Source organism: Strix aluco, chromosome 29 (assembly GCF_031877795.1).
Source record: "Strix aluco isolate bStrAlu1 chromosome 29, bStrAlu1.hap1, whole genome shotgun sequence".
NCBI lineage: Eukaryota > Metazoa > Chordata > Aves > Strigiformes > Strigidae > Strix > Strix aluco.
The window spans coordinates 2,346,048-2,362,385 of record NC_133959.1 but is presented as its reverse complement, the minus strand read 5'-3'; the positions used below and the strand labels follow the sequence as shown (position 1 = coordinate 2,362,385).

Below are 16,338 nucleotides of genomic sequence, written 5' to 3'. Positions count from 1 at the left end.
CTCAGTTCACTGAGCTACTACACTGCACATTTTGAAAGCAGAATCTTCAAAGAACGTTACTTTTCATGGATGTCATTTTTATCTATCATTATTCACTTCAGATAAAACAGTATCACTAATATTCTCTAAAGTTCATTCTGATTGGTAAAACATGTATTCATGAGAACAGAAAACCAGTTATTCTGAGTTAAGCAGGAAGACAGCTGCTCTTATAACTTGATCCCTTGTACTACAAGTAGCAAAATAATACATAGGAAGTTTTGAATTCTTCTCTTTCCCCTACCACACGTATGTAATTATCATTTGCTTAGATAAGGATTTGTAGTGTCCTGTAACTAGATCATAACAGAAAAGGGAACTGCACGAAACCTACAGGCAGAACATTGAGACATGGGCATCTGTTCTATTCTTGTATTGTTCCTGCACGATGCTACTTCCATCTGGCAATGGTTCGGGTAGATCTGTCCATCTGATCCACACACAGGCTCCCCATCATAGCCACAGTCTCGTGAACACATGCACTGCTCAAAATATTCATCCTCCAAGCAGCCAAAAATGTTATTGCATGGTCCAGAGTGAACAAAGCCTGAAAAGTAAACAAAAACATCCAAAGCAATATTTTTGCATAGCATGGGGAAGGGGAAGATGAGGTGGCAATTTTCTTCTATTTCTCCGATGTAGGTTTTCATGTTGAATTCCTTAAGACTTCTCACAGGAATTTACAAAGTTGGTAGAATAAAAAGGTCTGGGAATAAAGCTGTCTTTCTGAAGGAACTATACTGCAGCAGATTCCAGATATTGGATAATGCAACTATTTTGTATGACATAGAGAACAGAAAGAAACATCTAGTTTCTGGGGAAAGTTATTCCTTTCACTGATGCATGAAATTGTTCAATCTTACAACAGTTAATTGTGGAACTCTATTGCAAGATATTTCGAAGAGTTTTTACCTTTACATTTATTAACACATCTCACCTTGTGCAGGTTCTTCCAGAATTATAAGTGATATCTTGCCTCTGAAGCAAAGAAGAGTCACTCTGGTGACTGAAGAGCAGACTACATTGGTCTGCTTGGCTGTCAGAAGTTTAATACTGCTATCCCACAGACCTATGTAAAACTTCCACTAACACGGACACAGAAATAGAGCATTTGCCTAAATATAATTTTGAGTTCTGAACTCCTGGAAAGTATGTTTGTGGGCTCCATTTTCCAAAAAATCTGCTTGGCTTTGGTGCCACTTACCAACCCATTGGCTAGCTGAGCTTTCCACCTCATTGCATGTTGGCCCATCACAGAGCTCCCGAGCCAAGGGGCTGTTTTCACTCACATTGTAGAAACGAGTTGCTTCAAAAGCTGCAGGCCAGCGAGAATGAGAAATCACAAGTGAGTCTTACGTCTAGAGCTCTAATGCTGGTAAAAACCAAAGGAAAACAGGCACATACCTGGCTCATAGTAATCATACACTTTGATCGGAACAGGAGCTGTTTTCCCAACTATATGCTCTCTGAAAGCTTGAAACTTTACACAGGTCATGCACTGGCTAGGAATCTGTATGAAATCGTGCAAAAAGACTCATTGCAACAAAAACTGCACTTTAAGTGAAGAGAGACACAAAAAAACATAGCACATGCCCCTATTGTAACATGCTGTGCTGGGCACTTGAGGAGAACGAAGGCACCTCCAATACTAGCTATAGAGACAAAGGTAATGACTAAAAGCCAAACAGGATGAATTAAAATACGTGATACTTTGCTGGCCTTTAAAGCACATACTTGCATACAACAATGTCAGAAAGTCAAACCTGAAACTCAAGCTGTATTCCCTGGCTTACCTAACACCACTCCTGTGATCAGCCAGCTTGCTAATGCAAGTAGCTAACAATTTACTGCTGATGACCAAGCCAGGAGAGATCTCATCTTCCACTCTCAGGTATGTGCTGTGAGATCTGAATTAGACTGCATCTTTTTCTCTGTTCTTTTAGCCATGCTAGTTGTACCTGAAGGTGAGATTATTTTGAGGCAAAAACTAAGTGCTATCTGCCCAGAAATGCTATATGGGCTGAAACTAATCACCTGCCTCTATTATGCTTTGGTTTCCAATCAAGACCACAACACCTACCTGCCTCAAAAGAGGCTCAAGCAAGTGGCCAGTTAAAGCTGCCTGGTAATCCTCATCCGTGAGGGACCGTCAACATAATCACACTGTACCTATGCCTGATCCACTGGTCTTTTGCCTTTGGATGAAAAGCAACATCATTATAAGAGACAAAGTCATTACCTCGTCAAAATAGAAAAGGACTTTTCTTCCATCCACTTCATATCTTTTTAATCCAATTTGCTTGTTCATCAATAACTGGGGGAAAAAACAAATAAATCAACAGGTTTAGTTTCATCTCACTGTATAGAAAACAGGTTGAAACTACAGAAGAAGAAAGATTTTAGACTGCTTAGAAAACTCCTCAGACACTAAAACCCAGGGATTTCTTCGCTGGAAAAGGATGTTTCAGTAAAAGAGAGGGGAAATGCAGAGGATTGCAGTTGCTGTCCTACAACTGAGGCAAAAGCCATCTGTGCTCTTTCCTGTGACCCGATGAGGAATGCTTGCAAGGTGCACGGGGCTGAGTGTTCTTCCTGGTCCCTGGTGCATTTATCTCCCTCAGACTACGCCTGACATATCATCCATAATCTAATTGAATAGCTCCCAGATTGTTTTCAGTACCAAGGCTCAAGCAAGACCTCAGAGACCCCAAAACACTCGATAAAGTCTCTTATTTATACTCTTTCAGACCGTCAGGGAATTACGCTGCTGGATCGCACGGGGTATTAAAGGTCCCATTCTCCCACCAGCTGAAAAATCCAAAACATTCTTCTGCCAGGAAAATTAATCCTTACATTTGAAAAGAGCAGCCATTTGAAAGAGCCCTAGGCATCCTCCCTTTTGACTAATGGGGTCAGGCCAGGCCTCTGCTACTCATCTTTTCTCCCTCTGAGGCCCAGGATTTGTAATCTGCATCATGCCAGTCAGGCCCACAGACCACCTCTTCTGCTTTTTATTTATTGGGACAATCTGCATATCTAAGGAGTATCAGAACACAATCTAAGAGTACTTCCCACATCTGGGGTGCTACTGCCCTATATCTACCCCAGCCATTTGTAAAAATGCTCCAGCTCATCTCCTCTTGCTGCCTGTAGGTCTGTACGTATATCATGATCACGGTCTACAGAGGAAAGTGCAAGAGCCCTTAATTATGGAATTACCGCACCACCTCAAAGAATCCAGTAACTATCTCCCTGGTGCAGAACACTAATGAATCACCACCAAAACATAAATGCTATCACCTGATATAATTCTACAAAGTTTTGTTTTAAAATTTCCAAAAGAGTTACTCCTAAGATTTTCCATACTTGGAATATTGACACCTCAATATTATAAATACTGTCATGCTGTATGTACTTGATCCGTTGATCAATCATTACTGTTTTGATAAATTGTATTCAGAACACATCTATCATGTGAAAAACATTTAATCCAGAAGCTGGGGTCTGTAGAAAAGGACTCTTGTGTTTTAATTCCACTTTGGGGAGCTGAGTAAGGGCCAGAGCAGATACTTTAATTCTATTCTCCAAACTGTGCTATGAGTTTAACCTCCCTGTCAGACAATCCCATTTGTGACACGGGGATAATATTTCCTTGGCTTTTTTTTTTTTTTTAAAGTGTTCCTAAGTTACTTTGAGATCTTAGAATGAAAACTCTGTGGAAAGGAGAACAGAGCATTATTATTACATATTAGAAAGAATGACATGAAGCAAAAAGCATTTTTACCAAAATTTGCCCAAACCTGCTACCAACAGCTTTAACTGTGAATTTCTTCAGCATAGTGCTTCTAGCTGTAAAACCCTGCACACAGCTTCCTGCTATTACTGTAACAAGCAAAGGAACACGTGTTTAAGTCCCACACAATATGGAAAGGGCCAATTTAATTTGTCCTTATAATTTTAGGGGCCTGATGGTGACTGTTATTACTCAGCAGTAGATGGCTGCAGACAGTCCTTTTATGAGAGCTTGGAGAGGCTGGCGCCACCGGGAAATGCTCAGCTCAGCTAAAGTTGCATTTTTCTGGTGAAGCTTGATATATACCAGCCTGTGGTGACCTCCTGACCTTGTCGACACCCAGCATTATTAGAAGGATTTGTGGCTGCACAGCCAGGGGGGCTGCCCTCGACGTGCAACAGAGCATTCATTAACCATCACTGCCCCGGAGCTGCACGTGGGTCTGCGCCGCGCACACTGCTCCCTTGTGAGGGCAAACAACAAACAAGGAAATCTGATTTACAGCCCTGCCCCTCCGCACCAGGAGGAGAGGGAAATGGCTAGGGTAACAAGAAAACGCAGCAGTGGGAATGACAGGACTTGCTTCTGCTGAAGGTGGTGTCCAAAATACATAACAAAACTAGTACTGGGTCTTCAGTGGAAGAATTTCATTTTTGTCGGGGTGATTTGGATACACATTTGATAGCCATGAATAAATCATAGGGGTTGTACCTGCATCTTCACTGCCTACCGATATACGTGCTTGAGCTTTGTCCCTACATTTCATTTTTACAGATGCAAAGGGTTTCTGCAATAAGAAAGATGGAATTCAGCTCTTCAGGGGGAACATTCCCCCTTGAAGATGCAATATCCTTCCCAATTTAGCAAAATCTCTTACTGCCCAAAGGAAGTCATTCTATTCTGGTTATGGAAATAAACTGCCCAGGACTGAATCCCCAGTGCAGAATGCTCTCTCCAAATCAAGGCACCAACTACATAGTCTTTTGCCCAAAGAACTTCCAAAACAGTGGGTTTTGAATCAGCTTTTTTGTATCTTACAAACACTGAAGTAGTATGCACTGTGTGAAGTACCTGACATCCTTCTGAGATTTGCAAGGACTTAACTCAGATCAGCTCTGTACTGCAGGAGCTCAGCCTTACCAGTTAAGGAGAATCAGCTCCTTTTCCCATTAAGACAGGGGGAGAAAGGAAAACAAACCACCTGCTATTCTATGCCCAGAGACCCTAACAGATGGGGTTACTCTGGGACTCCACCCGTGGAGGCAGGAACATGAGATTCAGACAGGCAACAAGATGCCAGGAGGGAAAGCCCAACCAACTGATCTGCTTAGTGCTAGAGAAAACCTAATGTGCTGGTGAGCTCGTTCAGTTTTGAGAAAATAACTCTTGTGCCACAATAGGGCAGCTTGTTTTTACCCTCTGACTGCTTCTGTCCAGGCCAGGCTCGGGGGTTTGACAGAACAGAGGAAGAGATGAAGCTGACACATGATGCTTCCCAGACACCGATGCATCTATCTGACACCCAAGCAGTGTGGGCAAGTCTCCCTGTTTCTCTGCTCCAGTTTCAATACCCTCAGAGTTTGTTTCTGGTTTACGAGTGCTGGCCGGCCCCTGGTCAAGGAATAAGCAGTGCTGAGGCACCAGTAAGGTGGCACTGAATGGGACACAAGAATCTCTAAAGCCATGAGAAACCAAACATCGGAGGCAAGCTGGTGTCGCAGAGCATGAGGATTATGGCAACACGCTAGTAGATGAGAGAGAATAAGAGATACTGCAAACAAAAGTGTTTTGAAACATTATACAGGTAGTTCTTTGGGGAACCAGAATCCTCCTTGCAGAGAGTATATCCTAATGTCAATCATATATTCAGTTATCTTCGGCGTTTCCGCTACTTAGAACATGTACAACGTGCCCTGAGCACAGGTTAGTGTAAACCATCGGACACAGCACAGGAGCAGATTGCTGCAAGTAGCAGCCTTTTAGCGGTAACTAAACACAAACCAAGCATGTTTGGTTTACAAGCCTTCATCTGGGACACCTGTCTGGCCCCACCATGTCAACAACCAGAGCACAGCTGCCTTGGCAAAAAGGAAAAATTGTTCAGGGACTGAAATGACAGAACCTATGCAGTCCCTTGTAACACACGAGCATATGGGACCTTCTTGGGACTCTCAGCCTAGAAACTCTTAACTCTGTCCCCTACTGAAACCAGTAAAGGAGATACTCAGTGCAGCCTGGACAATGGGTCCTCCTATTTCTGTAATTTCTTCTTAGCCAATTTCAGGAAAAATAAGGACTACAGGGATTTGGTTACTTAACCTAACAATTTTTCTGTTCTGTAATGACAACCCCTTTGCACTCTTTGTTTTAACACTTTCTCTCCACTAATAAAACATTTCATGGGTTTAACACCATAAAGATCCCCGTTGTTCTCCTCCTGTCCCATTTTGACTTCTCTGGTCCTAAACCAGGTTTTCATCCACATTTTTTATGCCATTATTTACGTAAATTACTATGGAAGAGAACTTACTTGAAAGCAGTACAAACAACTGTCACTCTAGCACCTTCAGCAGGAGGAGATAAAATAGTTACCAAACCCACTACAGGCACCCTCACCTAATTTTCCTCCTTTCCCTTACCACAGGGGTACTGGAGACCTCCTACTGGGGCTCTTGCCTCATCTGAATAGCCATATTCAGTTTGTTGCACCATTTGTTGCATGTGAGAGAGAATATCAGACTCAAAAGGTCAACAGGCAAATAAAAATCGATAGATTTTACATGCATGCATTTGAAAACAGAATTCTCAACATGCAGCTTGTGAACAGGTATAAAATAACTTTGATATTTCTTTTTACAGGAGTAATTTCGTCTCTGATCAACACACATCTTCTGTACAAAAGTATTCCAGCACAGCTCCCTAATACTGAAAGGATGCAATTCTCTTCTCAGGCACTAATATACAAGTTTCTCTGGCTTCAAAGACAGTCCAGGAGACAACCTGACAGCAGCTTTTGACATGGATTGCAAGCCCCTGAAGAACACATCAGTCTCATTCTCTTCAAGAAAATGCAATGGTGTTTATAAATTAGCCACATAAAGTGAAATCCTAGAGAAGACAAAGCAACATGCACTTTTCCTTGAATTAGGAAGTCAAATTAAACTGCCTGGTCTTCACTACGATTCTACTTTAAAATTCTTTCCCCAAATCTCCCCCCCCCAGTATAATGAAGATAAAGTTATTAACAGAAGAGATCTTTTGGAAGCAAAACACTTTTTAGCTCTTTACCAGTTCTCAAGGATGCAAAGATTTTACACCTCTTCAGTTAAATAGTCCTTAAAAACTATTTGCAGCATAAAACCCACCAGTGAATACACTGTAATGCTTCCACAAAATATAAAGCAAAGCTAAAGATTACAGTTCATCTCCCCTAGAGGGCTGGCTGGGTAAGAGGCACATTCTGTCCACCTCAGTTTGGCTTGCAATAAACATGATGTTCTCCCAGCAGAAAAAAAAAAAAAAAAAAAAAGGCAAAAAATTCCAAGACACAGAGCCTCCAAAGAAATGGAATCCAGATGTTGGAGATAACACAGCCCACTAAGAAGCCATAAACAGCTCCTGTTAGAGCACATTTTCACTTCAGCATTTCCAAATGGGTCTCATTTAATTACTGTGCACTGTGCTCAGTAATAAACCTTCATTTGGCCATGTTTGGTACATTTGTTAATCTTGCTCAGAACATCTGCTTACTCATTTCATATAAATATTTTTTGACAAGTGAAATCTCCTGCCCCCCCCCCCCCAATTTTAATTGCATCTTTTCAGACAATGCTCTAACATTCAATAGCATTTGCCTCCTATTGCTCCCCAAAGGGAATCCCTGCCAATTAGAGAGCCAGGTCCTGGCCCAAGATCATGCCTTGTGCTCCCATTACAACACCTTACCTGCTCTAGGCTCTCAATATCTGCACGAAACCCTGAGAACAATGGCACTTCCAAGACAGCCATGTTGGAAGATCCAGAGTGCAGCCATCTTCCCATGAGAACAAAAAGAAAGAAAGAATGAAAATAAACTCCAAGATAACAAATGGTACATGGACAATACAGGATGCAGAACTGAAACTACAGAGGAAAAAATATTAAAAGGATCTACTCTTCTTTGAAGGAGTTGTTGAAAGCCAGTCTACTTGGTTTTACAAAACCCTCTTTTCTGCTTCTATTCAACAAAAATTAAGCACAACTCACAGGGGACAGAGATGTAGGAGATATCGAGGCAAATGGAGGCAGAAAAGCAGCAGGAAGGATGCAGACTCCTGTGGGGCTGCTTCCCTTATTTTGCAATTAATCGCTGAGAAAATGCACTTGATAAAAGGAAATAACCCCTTGAGTAGAAGAAATTTCTGTTCTTTCCTAAGTGGAGGGCTGTAAATGGACTGTGGTGTAAGAGGAATGTTACTTCCCAATACCAGGCAGAGTCATTCAACCCTGGGGTTTCGTAAATGGCCATTTCCCTCCAGCATCTAATTGACAATGAGAAATGTATCTTTGCTAATGAGTCAGCAAACTCACACTCTAGTTACTAGTGCTAAAGAAATCACTGCCTATATTCATCCTCTATAATATCAATGAAGACTCCAAAACACCACTGAAATTCAGAGTTGTTACTGCTGAAGTGTGCATTTAAAAAAAAAAAAAAAAACAACCAAAAAAGAGCCCACAGGAAGGGGTGGAGAGAAAGTTTATTTGGGCCATTGCAAAAGTTTTCAATTTCTTGCAGCATGGCAGAAGAGTTGACATCGTAACAAAGAAGCTGCTGCTAATTCCAGAACAATGGTCCTTTTCTCTGCGTTCGCATACAGTCAGCTCTAAACTATCCCTCCTTGGCAGCTTACCTGTTTGCTGTTTAGCTGCACCACAAAGACAATGAGCTTGGACCCAGGAGGGCTTATTAGCTCATGCCCAGCACTGAGCAAACACAGCACACAGCTTCCAGGGCCACAATTTGCCAGATCTGACCTGGCTCCTGCAGGGCTACTTGAGGGCCCCTCCACGGAGCCCTCCACAGCTGGGCTGGGTGTGGGAGTTTGCCGAGCTCTGCGCGGAGCCAGCCTGGATGTAATGCCACACCCGAGCTCCTACGCCCACAGTAGCATGAGATGGTCTGTGGCCAGATCCAGCTGGCTCTGTGTAAGACAGTTCAGGGCTGACAGTCTTCCAGAGACATTAAGCCTTGTTAATCCTGATCTAACTCCATGCACTGTACTCCCTAAAAATCCTGTAGTGTCCCTTTACCTGTTTTTTTCCCATTCTCTGTTATATATAGCAGCCCTCTACTTCCCGTACTGTTTTCTTCCTAACTCCTCCAAAGTGCCCCTAGGACTTCACTGCGTATGACAACACTTAATTACATTCTGAAGAACACCCCCAGCTCAAAATATCTCAGTTGTCATCCTTAGATGCACTCCTCTATTCTCATTACCTAAGTAAGATGATGAAGGAGTTAAAAAAGCATCATTACAGGAAGAAGGGGAGGAAAGGGAAGATTTCATTTGCTTTTGTTTTCTTTCCAAGCAATCAATCTCCTTGGACTGGGCTTCCTCTCAAGTTTCTGTCTTTGCTCCAGCAATTCCCAGGGCAGAAGTTTCAGAAATAACAACAGAAAGGTTGTGTTGATGCAGGGCAGCCTCCTTAGTTACAGGCATCTTCCAGGGACTGACAAGACTTGTAAGCCTACCTCCCCAATACAGGCTACAGAGCTTAGGCAGGGGAGAAGTTGAGAAAGCGATATTGTGTTATCCACAGCCAGACCAACCCTAGCAAACTTCTGGGTGATGAGTTTGAGTTGCTCGCCACTGGCTGTTGTTACTGGAGGGAGGAAGAATTCAACTAAGCTGAAAAATGCCTGGCCCAGGATTTCCCAGGCTTGTGGCAATCGGAGCAATGCATCTGCCAGCAGCACGGCCACACGAGCAAGGGGCAAGTGTGTTGACAGAGATAACAGGATGTCATCTTTGCCTGGAGTCATTGCAACTGTTTTCAGGACCAGAGTCACTGCATGGCACTGCCTCTGCAGGAAGGAAGGAGGCGGAAACTGATAGAAGAGTGAAAAGTTTTCCATTTCCATGAATTACATGTGAGCCGTTCACCTGACTTCTGCTGTTGGAGTTCAGTGAAGCTGTAGCCCCACCACCTGCCATGCTCCTGGTCACAAATATGCAGATTAGTTATGAATTTCTTAGGAATGGTTTCTTCTGTTATACAGTAGGATGTCATAAGCCTTCCTTATCTACTTTGGTTGTGGCTTTCCCTCCTTTGGGCCAACTTTCCAACAACCTCCTTAAAAATCAAAATGTTTTGTAAAGAGATTGGCAACTCCTGATAGCTGCAGCAGTACTAACGTGTTTAAGCAAACCATGTACGTGGATTGAACACAGGTCACAAACTTCTCCTGCTGCTGCTTATCTATAGGCAAGCTGTTTCCCCTTAGTATCTTTGGTTTCTTGATCTATAAAATGAGACAGAACTGCTAATGTCTTTGCAAAGTGCTTTGAGAACTAAGAATGAAACTTCTGGAGCTTTAGTGTCCTGCCATCTTTAAAAATTATCTAATTTTCTTTATATGGAACAAGAAGATAAGCAATGAGCTTTAGAGAGCTTAATAAGAAATATTTGCATATATTGTGCCTTTATCATAGATTCCAAATTCATACCATGGCAACAATCATCTTCTGTCAGAACAGGCAACTCAAACATTCAAGTCAAGTCAATAATATTTATAAAACTATGGACACGTTTGAGATATTAGTTAACCAGTTGAAATTACCAAGCTCTTTTAGGCTTTTAAGGAAAGCCCGTTACTGAAGACCTAGAAAATAATCCAGAACTTTTTCTTTTCCTCCTGATACAAAAGACATTCAATTTGTCTTCTTCAGAGAGATAATAATGAAACTTAATGATAAATGTTGCCCTCTTTGTAAGTTTTGTTCTTGTTTTCTACCTTTGACATATACTTAGCACTACAGTTATTAATGGCAGCAGACAACGCTCATGAATGTCCATGCAATAACTGTCCTACAACCCACAGTTATGGTTGAATTCTGCATTCTGCATGTGAGGTGTTGGATCTTACGCTGTTTGAGATACAGAGAGTGCAGCAAGAAAGAATTTGGTATTTTTCTTGCAGCAATGAATGTATGGGTATAGATGTGCTGATCAGCAAACTAGACTGTCTCTGAGAAACAGGCAGGACATGATGCAGATTGACATTTCCTACCTAGTACACGTCTCCAGGATGACTTTGTATTCCCGATGGTCCTGATCTGAAGCTGGGTCATCATCATCCACCAGTGCCCTCTCTCTGTGCAAGGCTTCAGAGCGATTCTCATCTGGAGAGACAGACCGCAGGAGATTTGGAGCTTGAAGATGCTGCTCTGACTTCGGCTCCTTCAGGTTAACCAGGAGCTGGAAAGCTGGTTTGGCAATAGGATCAGGTACATTGTAAGTGACATCAATCTGCAGCAGAAAAGGGGAAAACCCAAAACAAATCAAGGCAGTTTATTAGACTCCAATGTTTCATAGCATCTACAAATGTTCCCTAAAGACCAGCATAAACACCAGATCTCTTCAGAGAGAGGTAATGGTGGGCACAGAGGCAATAGAGGCTTTACAACACAGTTATATAGAGGTAAAGCTATACCAGAGCAGATTCACACACTTACTTCTAGGAATTAAAGCAACACAACATTATATAATCACTCTAAGAGAAATTCAAAGCGCAACTCCTTCCTCATAGCAAACTGGAATTAAAAAAGCAGCCTCCCAGCAACTTTACCTGCATCAGACAGCAGCCTTCACCTTTGGCACTCACAAACAGCCCCGTTGGAATACTGGGGATCTGGGGAGAATCACAGTTAGAACACAGACAAGACATGGCACCCAGTATGGAAACAAATATCAATTTTAGTTTTATTCTGTACAAAATATCTTTCCAGTTATAATGGAGGCTGCAGAGGTGAAGTGCACATGGCTTACTCTCTTCAGCCACCAGCATTTAACAATGGTAGAAACAAGCAGCAGCACAAAATACACATCAGGCATTAGTTATGGTGAAAAATGTATTTAACTTTGACTGCTGTCTTCTTCACATCAGAACACATACATAAATCCCCAGAAAGTCCCAAGATTTCAGTGTTTAACTTGTGCTTTTACCATTACTGAAGTTATCTGAGTCGTCATTCAGAACCCAGCTCTCATGGATCGCTTTAAAAATTTGGTTACAAAAACACAAAACCACCTACCACTGCAGTCTGGAGGACTTTTTTGTTTATCTTGTTAAGCTCAAATGTCTCTTGGTAGTCTAGATTAGTAGAAGCCAAGGAAATGGTAAGGTTGACTCCTCCAACATAAGAAAGGATAGCATATTCAGCCAGAGCCTGCAGGGCTACACATGTGTCCTAGGGATCAGAAGAGGTAGAAATCAGAATAGTGAAGGATACAGGAGCACAGTAAACTTACAAACAAGGACTGTGCTGTACAGTCATCAGCTTCTAGTAGCAGAATCTTCCCTATTAATTCAGATAGCAAAAGAAATATCAGGTTTTGTTCACTTTTGCTGTCAAAGGCATCTGCAAGGACAAAGTCTAGGTTCCTTTCAAATTATCAGTCTGAGAAGAAAGAAATAAAGAGCACTGGAAAGTTTTTCTTCTTGTCAGGACACAGAAAGTTTCTATCTAGACTAGATGGAAACTCTGCATTAACCATTCCTGAATCAATGGATTTCTACAATTGATTATGCTTGCACTGAAGCTACCTTTTTCAGAGGCAGCCCACCTGAGTAGATGAGAATCCTCCAAGTGCATTCCTTTGCTGTGAAAGCCATTTTACTACTGGGAGCGCAGAGGCCACGTCTCCTAGGAGTGTGTATGTCAAAAGGGCATAAGATGTCATCTCCACTTCTGCAGAAACAACTGAAAGAGAGGGGAAGAAAAAAACATCTAAAAAAAATCAGAATACCACAAAGATGTAAGAATTCGGGCAGGTCTAGAGATAGTTCTATGAATACTCATTAACTGAAACAGAAACGTTAAGAGTCTGTCAAAGTACACACAGGAAGAGAAAAATGAAGTTAAAAGATGTCTGGACCCTAGATGCATCACCTTTCAAAGATATCTCTGCTTCCAGCATAAGCTCTTTCCTTCACACAATAAATAATCTCTTTCTACTTGATTGTATCCCATCAGTAATTTCTCTCCCACTCCAGTTCTACCTTGCTGCTGCCATACTGCATTTCTGTCCTAGAGATTTTCATACAATATCCAGTTAGATCCCTCCTGTACATTGGTGCACCTACATCATATCAGAAGAGTCAGTGGCTTTAAGGGACTTGAAAATTACAGCATCATTCACTGTTGTAGTGGCTTTGGTACTTAAAGTCTAGGAAATCAGCTGAAATGTCAGCGACTGCCAATAAAAGCTGAATACACAATCCCAAGGTCCATTTAAAAATACAAAGCTCAACAACTCTCAAATTAAATGTATTTGACTTCTCTCAGATGCCCATTTCAAACGATTCCCCCCTGATGGACTCCCATATGGCTCTCACGCTTCTGTATCACTCACTGTCTTTATAATACTGGAGTGAAAAATGGTGAGATAGCTGGGACTGGAAAGACAGTCCTGTCTTGACCACATCTAGCTCTGTCATTTGCTCTTAACCAGCTCTTTCAGTGTAACGTTACCTGCCTTTTACTAGCTCTCATTTCATCCGGATCCTGGCCCTGACCAACTGCCATTTTCAGAATACTTTGTATTATATAAACAGTTTGGTAGAATACATGTGGTCAGTTCCCTTATCTCTGTCTTTGCAGTACAAGTACCTGATTGAGAGAGACCATCATTAAATCCCATGAAGGTATCTTCATCAGTAACAAGAGTTCCTGTCAAGCTCCAGTGTGTAAAGCCATCTAGAAAAATAGGACAGTGGAATATGTACATTACTACAGCAGGACTGCAGCTAAGCCTCTGTGTATGGGAAGAATCAAACTCTAGTTTTGCATTGACTCAAGAACAGATTCATGCCCTGAACTTCACTGTCTCTCCTTTTAGACAAGCATCCCTTGGGCAAGAGGCTCCCTTTGCAATTCCAAAGATGTCTCACTATGACAAATTAGGTAATTCTTGGATTTTGGATTAAAATACACCATCAGGGACAAGGCAAACTCTGTCATATCGACAGGAAAGGCGCTGCAGAGCCTCTGGTACATTTGCCTTCCTTCAGCAGCAGCTGCGTGCGTGGTGGAACTAAGGTACTCAGCCCTCTCTACAGAGAATCAGGAAAACTCTTGCCTTACAAGGTCAGGTTGTGCCGTGAGGAAGACCTCCTCTCACAGGCTCTATCCTCTCCAGGAACTCAAATACAGCATTCAAGCTGCAAGGGCTACTTGCTTGTTGCTGTAAGAGGATGGCCAGTGCAGGGACTGCCGGGCTGGCCCCGGGAGGACAGTACCTTGTGTAATAGCCATGCTGTTCATTTTCCGCAGCGTCACAGCAGCAGAGGGACTGTGTAGCAGTGTCAGGGCATATGCAGTCAAGGCAGTAGTGTAGGGGTCTTCTGCTGAATACAAGTTGGACTCTAAGAAGTGTTTTGCTTTGTCAACAGCTGTTCTTTCTTCCTATATTTAGGGGAAAGAGCCCAGACATATTACCAGCCTCTATACCTCAGAAGTTAGAATCATTTTATTTCTCATTACTTTGTGTCCATTAAAAAAACCCCAAACAACATACTAGGAAAGATTTATTTTGCTCTATGCAGAATGACATTAACGCTTTTCTTTCCTTAAGAAAAGCCATGCATCACAAATTCAAAAAAAGGAGCAATTTGCATAGCAAGAATGATCCAGACTAACACTGAGACACATTTATTCCCCCCTAAAGCTGAAGAAATTTCATGCCCCTGCAAGGCAGCAGATGAACAGAGCAGAAGCGAGCTCTCTACTGTATGTTTGATTGTGTTCCTGACACTCTGGAGCGTCTAGCAGACGCCAGAGGATAATAAAGGCCAAGGTTCCCAGGGGTCCCTGCAGCCAACAAACATGTTTTATTAACTCCCTCAATGACCTCACCATGTAGGAACGTGGCTCTGATAATTTATAGAAACAATTTAATTGGACTTGATGTAATTTGGTTTCCTTTGATTTCCCTGTGGCACTAACCTTCCCCTTCCTCATTTCCTAGCTAAGATCATTAGTAACACTTGCAAATCTCCTCTAGGAAAACCATTAGATCCACATAAACTGCACTTCCAGCAAATAAAAACGCTATGGCTGTCTTGACACACAGCAGCCCAGAGAGAGCATCACATCACTTCTCAGAGGGGGGACACGGCGGACAGGGAGGCAGAAAGTTACTCTATGAGCACTGGTGAATTTTCTAATTCATTTTTTAAAAAAATTTTAATAAGGTTGAAGGCCTTTCACTCCAACAAGAACTGGGGGCTAGGGGATATCTGCTTGCAGCAGCAGCAGGGTCTCACTCTCCAAGCTCTACAGGGATGCCATCAGAAGTGCTGAGATTATCACAGAGTTTCTGTAGATGCTGCTCTTTGCACTGGCTGCTTCAAAATCTCCATAAAAATCACTGGATTTTGCCTGAATGGGCAATCCTTTTGTTCAAGTGCAGATCACCAAGACATGCTGCAATATCCACTACACCTCCTGTTTGAACTTCCAGTTCTACCTGTACAGACGTACTCGCCCACCACCACTCGCCCTTGGCTGTTGAAGAGCAGGTGAAGAGCTGTATTCATGACCTGCTCAGCGCATCTGCAGGGGGACATTCTCCCAGTCACAGTTAGTGGGAATGTTTAACTACGATGTCTGAGCACGTCCATTCTAGTGAAATGGCGTGCAGGCAAAAATACAACCCAGGAGAGGAGCACTGTTTTTACCACGAGCTTTAAGAAGGAATCTAAAATGCCCATTGTACTGGCAGTGATTTTTTTTCTACTTCAAAAATTATTCAGCATAATTGCGTGTTCCTACATAGCTATTCTTTTTTCTGTAGTATTCCTGTTCTGTCTCATTACAAAGAAGAGAAACATTTTTCTCCAGAGTCCTCAATCCAGCACATTACAGGAGCACAGCTCTCCAAAGATACTGTAATCTAATAGCAGTAGCATTTTGGCCACTGTAGCAGAGGCAGACCGCAAAAGTTTTCTGGATCCCTGAAGCCTATGCAGCCCTAGTTAAACTGCTGTTAGCACTAAGCTAGTTAAAGAGTTTTTGAGTATATACAGGCAAGCTACCAGTACCTGCATAGGCTGCAATCGCACCTTGAAATTACAAGGCAGAAAACATTTTTTGCAGCCATTTCTGGGAGATGTTGGGGGATGGGGGTGCAGGGAAGAGTTTTGCTCTGGTAGAATAATCCTTGAGCTGATGGTTGAAAGATGGGAAATCACCCTGAATAACTTCAGAACAAGGTCAAGGCTTTCCAACAGCCTCTGTTAC

At 42.3% G+C, this 16,338-nt stretch overlaps 1 protein-coding gene across 2 annotated transcripts in view; it reads right to left on the bottom strand.

Annotated features, from left to right (window-relative positions):
* The window catches only part of CPAMD8 (C3 and PZP like alpha-2-macroglobulin domain containing 8), a 57,532-nt gene that overhangs the window by 9,079 nt on the left and 32,115 nt on the right, over positions 1 to 16,338 (bottom strand). For both annotated transcript variants that reach the window (XM_074808774.1, XM_074808775.1), the window contains 11 exons: positions 14,337 to 14,502; positions 13,708 to 13,794; positions 12,662 to 12,798; positions 12,130 to 12,285; positions 11,664 to 11,726; positions 11,106 to 11,344; positions 7,778 to 7,865; positions 2,279 to 2,353; positions 1,444 to 1,549; positions 1,244 to 1,354; positions 374 to 586 (listed from right to left, as the gene is read on the bottom strand). In XM_074808774.1, coding sequence (XP_074664875.1) covers positions 374 to 586; positions 1,244 to 1,354; positions 1,444 to 1,549; positions 2,279 to 2,353; positions 7,778 to 7,865; positions 11,106 to 11,344; positions 11,664 to 11,726; positions 12,130 to 12,285; positions 12,662 to 12,798; positions 13,708 to 13,794; positions 14,337 to 14,502 — 1,441 coding nt within the window. The remainder of the gene's footprint in view (positions 1 to 373; positions 587 to 1,243; positions 1,355 to 1,443; positions 1,550 to 2,278; positions 2,354 to 7,777; positions 7,866 to 11,105; positions 11,345 to 11,663; positions 11,727 to 12,129; positions 12,286 to 12,661; positions 12,799 to 13,707; positions 13,795 to 14,336; positions 14,503 to 16,338) is intronic.